This window comes from Gambusia affinis, linkage group LG11 (assembly GCF_019740435.1).
Source record: "Gambusia affinis linkage group LG11, SWU_Gaff_1.0, whole genome shotgun sequence".
NCBI classification, from domain to species: domain Eukaryota; kingdom Metazoa; phylum Chordata; class Actinopteri; order Cyprinodontiformes; family Poeciliidae; genus Gambusia; species Gambusia affinis.
The window spans coordinates 12,539,444-12,551,554 of record NC_057878.1 but is presented as its reverse complement, the minus strand read 5'-3'; the positions used below and the strand labels follow the sequence as shown (position 1 = coordinate 12,551,554).

Here is a 12,111-nt window from a genome sequence, read left to right as displayed (position 1 = left end):
TCAGATGACTTTTTGGCAATCTACATTTTAATGTAGATTAATAATTTCATTCTGCAGTTTCTTACTCGGTTTCTTTTCTAAGAAGCACCATGGCTAAGCCAGGACTGTCATTAAACCTTTCTAAGATAAGTTAAATCTGACACCTGCTGAAGTTTATTATTTTAAACAATCATAAAATGTTTTTTGGTGAATATAATGCTTTCACACTCTGAATTATTTCTTCATGTCTTCCAGGTAAAGATTACAGTTTTAGACATTGATTAATTAATTCTACCAAAATTCATTGATGTTTATGATTGAAACATGATTAAATGTGAAAAATTTCAAGGGATTACTAATGTTTTATACAACACTGTAGCTGTGTGCTTTCAGTGTCTCAATACAAATGCTCTCTATATCTATGCTCCAATTTTATTTTTGATTTAATATGCAAACTAACAAGTCATACAATCAGTTATGTAATGTTATTATTGCTGTAGGTGTAAACGTGGCCTCCATGCACACCATGAAGACACAGAGACCAACCACCATGCTGTCTGATGTTAAACATCTTGTAACCACCGGGGGAACCCTTAACCTGCCTAATGATGAAGGAGTTACTTTGGTAATTTAATAATACCTAAGGATTTTTAGTAGTGACCTTTTTTTTAGTTTCTGTTCCCATTTGATTTCTTCAACTCTCTTTTTATCAACGTGTTGTGTTTGGGTTTTTTTTATTCTAATTACATCTGTTTACATCTCCTTTTTCTAAAGCTCCACATTGCATCTGCCAGTGGCTACAGAGAGGTGGTGTCAGTGTTATTGGAGAGCGGAGCAGACCCCCATCCAGCTGACAACAACTTTTGGACCCCACTCCATTTGGCCGCAAAATATGGGCAGGTAACTTGCTGTTCAATGTTTTGACATTAATCAACTGGGAACCTAATTTAAACTGAACTGGCTCCATTGGTCCATTAAGATCACTTTACTTAATTAAAAAGTAAAGTAAAAATGAGAAACTTATTGATGGACTCTTCCTTCACTGAACTTGCCTCTGAGAGTAAGAATTGACAAGAACACGATTCTCATAGGAAAATGAGAAGAAATTAGCAAAACCATGGTTTCATGATCTTGTTTAAGTTAGAAGGATAATGTAAAAACAACTTTTTTGAGATTTGCATCATGTTATAATAATGTTCCCCCATCAAAATCATATCTGCAGTGTTGCTTTGATTTTTTTCTTGCATGTTTGAGGAATCCTTGAATCTCCCATCGCAACTATTCTGTGGTCTCACCGAGGACTGTCTTTTCCACAAACTCCTCATTAGCTCAGTAGACTTGCAGTTCCACCAGGTGTGTTGCTAATTGCTGCTGCCACTAGTCTGGTGGAGCTGAGTGGAGAAGACGTGGGTGAGAGGTGCTCTGTGAGGTGCAAATTTGGCTTGATACTGCTGCTCAGGCAAGGAGCTTTGGGTAAATAAGCAGTGTTTAAGCACTTCCCAGTGGTTGCCATGGGAGACTCAAGGATTCCTCAACATGCATGAAAAAGTCAAAGCAAAGCTCCAGGTCTGTGTTTATGAGCAAATAACGTTATAACATGATACACAGCTAAAAAAAAAGTGGATTGTTCTGGTCTCCAGAGAAACCTTCCATGACTGAATTTTATAAAAAAAATAAAAAAATAAAAAACCTACAGGAATAGACTGAACAGACAGAAGAGTGGCTTTGATAGAAAAAGTTTCAAAACCTTGGTTTAGTAGCCCAGGCCTAAAACCGAGAATGTATTAACTGATTACAATGTTTGAAATGATCAGATTTACAAACGAAGGAAAAAAGTTTCTTAGAAAAACATTTGGAACAGAATGGGATAAAGATTTGGTTTGGAAGGGTTCCAGTTATGAAGAGAGGGAAGCGATCTTTGGATCTTTCTGATGTGACTAATTACCCTTTGGGTTATGTGCTTGGTCACTGACAAGAATAATTTATTATTCTGGTGTTTGGAATTGTTCTCCAGATATTTGGTTTGTTAGTCCAGACACCACTATTTTTTTCTTACTGTTGTGTGTTTCAGTTTTATCCTCTGACTTTGCATACAGCCTTTCTCTGTTTCATTCATATGCATATCCGGGCCTTCTTTTCTATTTCTTATGTTTTATTCTGAATTTACACCATTAGTTTCTCTTATTTTTAAATTCCTAGATGATAATAATTCAGTAGATCTGCATGCAATAATCCACTCTACAGTCACGTTAAAGAAACTTGAGTTTAGCCATTATGTTTTTCTTTGTTCTTGTGCTTCCTGGATGCAGAATTACAATGCATGCGAGTTTGTGTTTGTGGGACTGAAATGTGTAAGTGTTTCAGACTTACCAGAGGCAGAGTGGAGGATTGTAGAATTGATTGGGTTTTTCTTGCAGTGCTAAATCACCTCAGTTCTCTGCTCTTTACTGGTAACAGTGCACTCCCTCCTGCATGCAAAGTACTCTCTGGCCCTTCTTAACATTTGCCTTTTGTCACCTTCTGCTTATAGCAAGTCCTTCAGTGGCACATAACACAACTATACACCACCTGGTACATTAAACTCTGAGACCTCTTCTGCAGAGTGCCCTGTGCAGTAGAATGAACCTTTAAGAAGACGTATGACCCTATTATCCAGCTAATTAAGCTTTCCTCCTTTGGATTTGTGATAAGTAAGATCCTGCCTCCCAGCTCCCATAGTTTGAATCAAGGATTTTAAAGTTCTGGTCTTCAGAGGGACAAATCGTTCCTATTATGTTGGATTTTCAGTCAAAAGTAAAAGGGAATTAAATTACCAACCTGGTTGGATTGGATTAGTTTCTTCAGTTTTATAATTGAAGCATTCAAAATTAAGTAAAAGTGGGTCTTGAATAGTTTTCACTCTTTAACTTTAACTTCAACTTTTGAAATTAAACATAAAAACATAACATCAGAAGATTTCATGGGTATTACTAAAACTGCTATCTCTCTGGATCTGCCTTAAAGATTAGCCAATGCACTTGTAATCTTTTCCTGTTCCTCTTTGAAACCTGAATTGCTGAAGCATTCACATCTTTTAGTGCTACTGACGTGTGGCCATTATTTATAGAGTCTGAGCCTTGCTGATAAGCTTCACGGGCAGAGGCTGTGCTTTTAGCCTCATAACTTTACAACTGTCGGCATAGGTCACAGTTAGTCTTGAGAAAATGCTGACTCACTGTCCTCTGCTCTTCTCGTATGTCTTATTCCTGTGGTGCTGCAATACAAATAATGACGTCACCTTTCCATATGGGGGTGGAAATGTCTTTTTTATTGATTTGGCATCATTAAACTGGCTTTTATCCTCCATTATTCATCATCGTTTAAGCTTGTCTATTTTAGGCTTAGTTATATTATATCAAAGATTGAGAATATGTTAAACATGTTAAAGAAACGAGTAAAGGCAGTGAAGAATCCAGTTAAAAGCGGGTAAAGAGTAATGACATTGCATCTGGAACAGCAAATATGTTAGCGTTGTGTACTCTGTGCTTAGCTACACAAGTAGTAATGGCACAGACTTCAACTTGGAATAATAAGGCAACGATTTCAAAGCCGTTTTTTGGGTTAGGAGGAAGGAGTTTACCTGAGAGTAACTTAGAGATCTAACAATCTAACACAGTTTAGAATAACCAGGGATTTAAAAGTGATATTTGGTGAAACCAGTCTGCTTGTTATTCATCACAGGAATTAATGCTTATACCAGAATTTCATTTGAAGAAACCTTCAGTTCAGGCTCCGTTCAGGTAGACATTACAATTTCTGCTTCAATATTTGACTGATATTCTTGTTATGATGTGCAAATACTTTATATTGGCGATCCATGGTCTCTGGGGAAAGTCTCTATACATCTTAGACACATCATTGCTCAGGTGAAGGTTGAGCGTTTTCATTTCTGCCCTTTGGACCCCACAATATCAGCTTTCCATGAAGTGACTTGTAAGTGGGAGGAGCTGCAGTTTGGAGGAGTTTATGAGTCTATACGTTATTTAATTTAAACATGTACTTGAATCACAATTAAACAAATGTGACAATTTCTTGTAGGGGAAATTTGCTGTAACTCATAAAGCTGACATTGTGCCATCTGCATCACCATTGGATGTCCTGTATTTATTTACATGTTTAGATTCTTTACTGTTGTGGATTTTATATCAAGGTTTGATAGATATGATGCCGCCAAAAAGGCTGGGCTGATTATCTGTGTTACGGATTTTTAAAGTAGAGGTATCACAACTCAGTCCAAACAGTATTGCAGAAAATAGAGAGATTTTACATTTCCATCCACCCAACCATCCATTCATATGTATTTGTTCTGCTCCTGAGTTTTCCTTGGAGTTTGGAGAAATGGAGATCTGTTTTTCCTCTCTGTTTTCCAGACGAGCATCGTTAGCAAGCTCCTAAGGCATGGTGCAAATCCAACTTTGCTCAACTGCAACCAGGACAAGCCTTCTGGTAAAATATTTACTGAACACATTCACACTAATGAGCATTTGATCACAAACATAAAAACCACTGCAGCTGAAGGGGCAACATGTTCAATCAAGTGGGAGGTAATAAAGCAAAAAAAAGGAAAGAAAATAATTTTATTACAGACATAAATATAGATGTGTGCTGACTGCCTTTGGGTGAAAGCACAAGTAATAAAGGGGTGTTACAAATTACTTTACAGGAACATCAAAACAACAATTTGTGAATTCTTAAACATTATTTTTCCTTTTACCTGTTTTGTACTAACCAGTAGAAAGGGAAATAATAACTAGGCCACTAAATGTGAGTTCTTAGACTTCTGTGGTGGACATCTGTTCCTGTTTTGACTGGTAGCCGCCAGTCTTTAGGAAATACATGAATAAATAATAAGTTACAAGCTGAACCAGCTACCATCAGAAGATTATGCCTACTTTTGATGTACAATTATGGATGTCTTCTAAAAGGTCTTACTTCCCTATTTATGAGAGTTAATGGCTGAGGGAGACTTACACTCCTCACGGAAAAGTTAATGTAAAGCTTATAGCCAAGGGCAAAACAAAATACCATGTACAGGCCAAAACAACGTTCTGTGTTCAATTTGGTGCTAATATTTAAAAATTCACATTATTGTTGTTTTAACAAATGTTTTAGTACTGACAAAGACATACTGCTCTGGTTTAAGTAATGGTAATGGTTATTAGCTAATGGTTATTTCAATCACTTTGTTTTCACCTGCAAGATGATGACTGCCAGCTGTAGATCGCTTCAGTGCAGTTTAAGATTGGTAGTTGGGCTGTAAAGGAGGGGAGGAACACAGATTAAGAAATAACCATTTCCTCTGCTCCTTATATGCCCTTCTTGTTAATGTTGATATAATCTGTCACACAGTTTGCAATCCTAGTACATCAGCATACTATTGTTAAAACCCTGTCCTATAATGGAAATTTAGATAGGAAAAACAAATTGAACTTCACACATTTAAAAGTCTGTTTTCTACCAGTCTGTAAGAATTTTTTGAAGGTAGAAAAAAAATTCTACCTTCCTACAAATTGAAGGAAAAAGTTTCCTTCAATTTGTGTTTTGGTATCCCTCGGTGAGTCATTCTACTATGATGGAGTGACACATAAAAAGTCTCAATTGTTATGAGTGCAGTTGTAGGCACTGCTAGCCAACAATGCTTTGATGATAATAGTGACCAATAAGTGACATAAGTCTTTGTGAGAGCATTCAAATAGATTGTAGCCTTTTCCTTCAAGAACTTTGTAGACATCAGTGTCCTGAATTTGATGTGGCAGGTTAAGGGTAGCTAGTGGTGCTCAGCAAACAGAGAAGTAACATGTTCACTTTTAGGCTGATTGAAAACCAAACTCGCCTCTGCGGTTTGGACCATCTGGTGAAGATTCACAACACAGACTGGGAGACCAGTTAGTCCAGTAGTGAAGGCAGGAGATGGCCATAGACTGCAAGAGATGGGTGGCATATTTAGTTGGGCACGGCATGACACTTTGTATGTTTAATGATGCAAAGTGATTGAGTCATGGAGACATGATCTTTAAAGGTCATTGGTCATGACACTTCAGTTTCTAGTTGCCATAAATGGAGCAAGAGATTAAGATTCAGTTGATATTTTATGAATTCATTGACTTCAGTAGGGAAATTTATATGTTAACATATATTAACAATTTTATTTCATTAATGTGGCCTATTTACTTTGTTGACAGATGCAATCTTGATTTAATGAAGTCTAGCATGCTTTCAGGAAACCATCTTGAGACATCCTAGTCGTAGAGTGAAGCTGGCCTGACGCATGTAGGCAGCCACCACCTCCAGATGGTATGCCTTAAATACCAAAATACAACAGAAATTAAAAGACGGCAAAAGAAGGGAATGTAATACTCAATGTATTTTATTGGATTTCTGCTTGACAGACTAACACAAAGTAGTACACAGTGTAAAGAAATAGATGTATATTTTATTTTATTGTACTATAAAAAAAAGTATGGTTCACAATACAATGCACAAATTTCCTTTCACTTTACAGTTATGAACAATTTAATTGGTACATCCCTTAAAATCTTCCTGAAGTCTATGACTATAACTTCACAAAATTGCAAAATTTTCTAGTCGTATGGATGCTTTTGGATGGCACTGTATAAACAAACACACAGAAAAAATGTGTCATAGACTGGGGCTTAGAGTTTTCTTCCTCCCCTTTTTTGTAGGATAATGCCTCTGTGCTGCTGCTCACCATTTACTCTCTGGGTTTAACAAGGCCTGTGACTCATTCTGGTCTTAATCAATACCCCACATTTGCATGTAGACACAGAAAACATGTGAGACAAACCCCAAGAGGCTGAGACAATCCCTACCATTTAACATGGAAGCTGCATGGTTTTCCTGTAGAAGCCAAATAAGGAAAAAAACGGGATAGCAAGAGACGGGTGTCGAGGGTGCTGTCTGTCAGACTGGAATAAAAAGGCAAAAGCCATTCTCTTTCCCTTGGGCCCTCTTAGGCCTCATTACAGATGGGGAGATCCTAAAGCTCTCATCCTCTACAGCGGTGGATTGATTCTCCGTTAGATGTGAATTCTGGATAAGGGCAATGTCATCAAATACATTTTTAAGAAAGGGGTTATAATGACACTTAGTAGTGCCAGTGTTGTTTAAGCCATCAAAATCCTTGTATATCAACACTTCTAGATTCTCCTTACTTTTTATCTTTTGTTTTTACTACAGAAATAAACATTTGAGTGGATTAGAAAGATAAAATAGATTAATTCTGCTCTCTTGTATTCAGAATTGTCTGCACTGACTTGAAGAGTTTTATTTTTATTTTTTGTGATGTCAGATTTTTGAAGTAACAAACCTCTGGGTTTTCTGTCATTAGATCTTGCAGTGTCAGAACCAATAGCAGAGATGCTGCTAAGTGCAGAGGAGAGCTGGTTGCAGAGACTGAAGGACCCTGGAGCTCCACTACTTTCAACCGACCAACGTTATGATGGAGGCTCTCATGACTTCAACACTCCTCTCAAAACTTTGTGAGTCTTCTCTTTTATATGCCCACATTTATTCAATACATTGTAAATTATGACTTATCCATTTTAAACTCAAATATTTTGTATCCTTTCCCCCAAATTATAGTCGTTTAATTCGCCATGCCTACTCTTTTGTTAATCAGGAATCCGCTTGGTCTCTCAATCTCTAAGCGGGACAGTCTGCTGGAGAAGTGTGCCATGTTCAGAGAGGCAGGTGGAGCACTAAGCCGACAGCCCTCTCAGGATAATGGCCTAGATAGTCCCTTTAGCTCTGGACCAAGCAAACTGGAGCAGGTAACTTTGCTTCAAAGCCCATTTAAGGATGAACCTTCTCAGAGTGTCTTTGGCTGATAAAGCAAAAGGGTTACATTTGAGTTAAACTGATCTTTAAAACTCAAGAAGCTGTAATATACTTAATTTGGTGTGTGTTTTTCTTTTAATTAAGGATTTGCATCTTTTCAATGATTTAATAATTTATTAGGCTTCAGTAACAGATCTTGTGATCTGATAGACAAAAACTAAAGTAGAGCATAATTGTGACATAAAAACTGTGTTTATGTATTCATTCCCCTTTAGTCTAAAATATTCCTAAAATATATCCAGTGCAACCAAGTCCTCTTGTGTTTTGAAGGAAGATTAGTCTATAAATCTAAATCCCACATTTCTCATTGAATAATGGTCACTCAATCAACTAAATGTGGATGCTTAAAAGTTTTGCATTTGAAGTCCTGCTATTTCAACATTGAAAAGTAAAGTATCAAAAATAATCTTGTCGTAGTTTGGGTTTTGTAGAAATTATGCAATGTGTATGGACAACAACAGAGGATATCCAAACACCACTCTGAGTTCAGATTTAATTCACTGTCCTTCTTTAGGTCAAGCTGATGCCTCCAGCTCCCAATGATGACCTCGCGTCCCTCAGCGAGCTGACCGACAGCAGCCTGCTCTACGAGATGCAGAAGCGTTTTGGTAACGACCAAATCTATGTAAGCCTGTTATATCCTTGTACCTTTTGCACACAAAACCTTAAACACCCAGAAAACCCTGGAAGGCAAAGAGAAATATGAAACATATTTTCCTGACATTACCGTTGCCTGTAGCTATTGGGATGTTGTTTAAAGTCTGAAAATATCAATGTGAAGCTTTTGGATCATATTGCACAAACTATATACCCAGAAGGCCTCTGAATTTACAGACTTAAGGTTGTTGCCCTTAACTCTTACTATCTTGATACTTAATGGAAACAAGTTGTATTGTGAGGGGCCCTTTTACTTTCTTAAAATACTGCATTTCCTTTGTTTTTTGAATGGGTTAGTTTAATTATTCTTGGAAGTCGTACGTCAGATTTTGTTTGCAACATAAATTTGATCTCTTTTTTAAGCCCACTGACCAAACAGAGAGAGAATTATTGAAAGATTGTAACCAAAGCAGTTGGTTACAGCAGCTTATGTAAAGCTGCACAGTCAGTGTGCAGTAGTCTGCTGTGTGGGGATGGAGTGATAGTGTGCTGTTACAGGAACCCAGATGGGCAATAGACAGAAGGGTTGTTCGCAGTGTGGGAGGTGACTAAAGGAAGTCAAAATGGAGAATAGGGAACTCTGCTTATAACTTTTTTTATAATCTAGGATATAATTTGTTAGACTGGAGAAATTAGTTGACAAAGTCTGATGATCGTGATGTATTGTTTTGATATCTGGTTAAACTCTTCTAGTGTTTTTAAAAGTCATACAACTAAGTTGTTTCGTTGCATTACCAAATATTTTGGTGCAAAATATGAGTCAAGTCTGAAAAAAAAAATCATAATAACCTTCAGTTGATTTTGTTTTTTTTTACTATAGCTTATTTTTGCTTCAGTTTTGTAACACATGGTAACAGAGCAGAGAAGTGATGGACATAAATGGGAAAGAACAGGCAGAATAATCCATATGCTACCAGCAGGGTGATCAGGGAAGGGAGCTTTCAAGAGTGGCCACTGCCTTCTGCAGCACAAAAGATCACTTCTTTTCATCCTTAAAAAGAGAGGTGAAAAATGAAAAAAAAAATGTCTAAATTTGTAATAATTAAATATTGAATCCAATTTCAATGAATTTTACTTTTTAAGAAAAACATAAATGAATATTGCCTCCAGTCTGCAAACAAAGGGATATTTGTTCAACCGATTAACCTTGAGCCCAGTCTGGAGGATAGATCAGCATGTTACTAAATATTAGCATTAGCAGCACTTTCACAGGAGGCAGCTTGGCTCTAATAGAAGTTGTGAATGATGAAGGGTCAGTTGGCTAGAGAGGAAGGTCAGAATAAGATCCCCCTTCATTCTGGTCTTAATATCTGTAGGGATTACATATGAGACAGTACATCTGAGTTCTTCATCAGGTCATTTTATCAGTTTGAATTTTTCTGTTATCTTCTTACAATGTTTAGCAACATTATTTGCAAACATGCAATTTGCCAAACACATATGCAAGGCTTCTTTTTAGTATGACTTTTTATTGCAGTTTTAAGAAATGAGGATGAATTACTTGTCTGCTAATTCACATGTCTCTTCCTCTTCGTGTTTAGACTTACATTGGACACATTCTTCTACTTATCAATCCAAACAAAGAGCTGCCCATCTATTCCACTTTGGTGAGCGAACATTTAAATTACCTGTACGTATTTACAGCAAAAAGCCTTTGTTGTCTATTAGGATGTGTCAATTTAGATGGGAATATATGGTAATACTCTCTCAAGCAGGATGGTTTGCATTAGATGAGCTTTAAGTATTACAGCTGTGAAATCATTCTATGAAGGAAAGAGTTTCCTGCATAAAAAAGCAGAGCAGTTGGGGCTGAAATGGACCTAGTAGTTGATAAATAATGCAGTCTTCCTGTTAGCGATCCGCAGCGTAAGGCGGACTCTGCATTAGCCAGAGAAAACACACACAAACAGCCATTCCTAGACTCAAACAGTCTCAGTTACAGTTTCTCGTCACAAGAACAAAAATGCTTATCAAGCAGAAAAGAAAAACAAACAACACAATCCAGTGGGAAAGTTATTGAAAATTTTCCATTTATTACCTTTTTCACTATGTTATGTCATTGTGCAAAAACCTCCTCCGTCCCCGTCTCTGCTGTCACCAGCATAACACTTTTATATCACTGCTGGTCTTGGCAGACAGGGGCAGTATGATTGACAACATGCCTATTCTAAATCTGAAATGTATACTTTTTACTTTTAGGATTATTAATCTATTGCTTCAGTCATAGAAAACAGAAAATGAGATTAATTATTACTTCATTGGATTAAATATTTAAACTTGGACATTTAAGTTTGTGTAAACTGTAGCTACATGTTTACTTAAGAGTGGTATCAGAATGATCCCCAGTGTGGCTTCACTGTCTCATTGAAAATTTATCCATCGCCTGATTGTGTGTACCTCTTACGTAAGGCCTCTGTCTATTTCTTAGGTGAGTCAGTTGTACCTGAGCTCCACTGGCCGTCTTTGCTCTTCTCTACCACCTCACATTTTCTCCTCAACTGAGAGAGCGTATCACATGATGCAGCAAGAGAGACGTCCACAGTGTTTCATCCTGAGGTACTCCTTTCTATACAAGAACCCCCTAAGCTGAGACATTTTGCGAGGTCTGTTAGAGAGCACTAGTTAAAAAAAGAAGCTTAATGAAGACCAATGAACGTATATCGAAATGAAGATTGTAAAGCAGCGTTAGCTTGTAGAATATTATCCCAAACTATAAACATCCTAATGGAGCACTGCCACTGCATCAGACCTGTAGCTGTGGAAATCCACCAATCAGACTGAAACTGATTGAATCTGTCAAAAGGACAACTATTTGTCATGCCTTTTAAAAATCTGTCTTTTTTTGGAAAAAAGGTGAAAAAGGAAAACATAAGACAGGATTTTTAAAGGATGTCACAAGCAATGCTTGTCAAGCATACACAGCCAACATGTGAAAGAAAGTGTTCTGGTCAAGTCAGAATAAAATGCAAAAATGCCTACATCCAAAACCCAATGTTTTAGGTGAACACAAAGTCCCACACAGCTGCTGGGGTGAAATATGGTGATATATGGTGAAATATGGTGGGAACAATTTTCTTAAGCAGAGAAAGGGAGACTAATTGGAGTTGATGGGAAGGTGGAAACAAGGCGATCCTACAAGAAAACGTGTTACAAGCTCCGAAAGTGGTTCAGATTCCAGCAGAACAGCAACCCTGAACAAACAGTTAGAGAGAGAGATTAATGGTTTAGATCAGAGCATAATCAAAGTCCGTCTTTGGCCTGAATGGCTGTTCTGACACACTTAAATCTACCTGAACTTATCATATTTAGCAAATAAAAAGGGCAAACATTTCTGTCTATAAATGTCAAAAGTTGATGAAGAAAAAAGCCAAAAATTATAGGTGATGGTAAATGTGATTTTCCAAAGTATTCCTCTGAAAGTGTAGCATTTGGCTTCACTGGATTTCATCTTGGTGTATCAGAGCAAAGAGAGAACAAAAATGTATGCCACCATTTTCACATTTTTATTTGTGAAGAAACCATTTTCACTACATAGTAACATTATACTCTTTTAGTCTGTCACATTAAAACCCAATAAAA

The 12,111-nt window shown here is 37.1% G+C and overlaps 1 protein-coding gene across 5 annotated transcripts in view; it reads left to right on the top strand.

The window, feature by feature from the left end:
• myo16 (myosin XVI) overlaps positions 1-12,111 on the top strand; it is a 107,825-nt gene that overhangs the window by 43,676 nt on the left and 52,038 nt on the right. For all 5 annotated transcript variants that reach the window (XR_006372040.1, XM_044130952.1, XM_044130953.1 and 2 more), the window contains exons 6-13: positions 480-604; positions 754-879; positions 4,389-4,464; positions 7,367-7,517; positions 7,658-7,808; positions 8,390-8,500; positions 10,074-10,139; positions 10,961-11,088. Coding sequence is in view for 4 of the 5 variants with exons in the window: in XM_044130952.1 (XP_043986887.1) it covers positions 480-604; positions 754-879; positions 4,389-4,464; positions 7,367-7,517; positions 7,658-7,808; positions 8,390-8,500; positions 10,074-10,139; positions 10,961-11,088 (934 nt within the window). In the remaining variant the exon portion in view is untranslated. The remainder of the gene's footprint in view (positions 1-479; positions 605-753; positions 880-4,388; positions 4,465-7,366; positions 7,518-7,657; positions 7,809-8,389; positions 8,501-10,073; positions 10,140-10,960; positions 11,089-12,111) is intronic.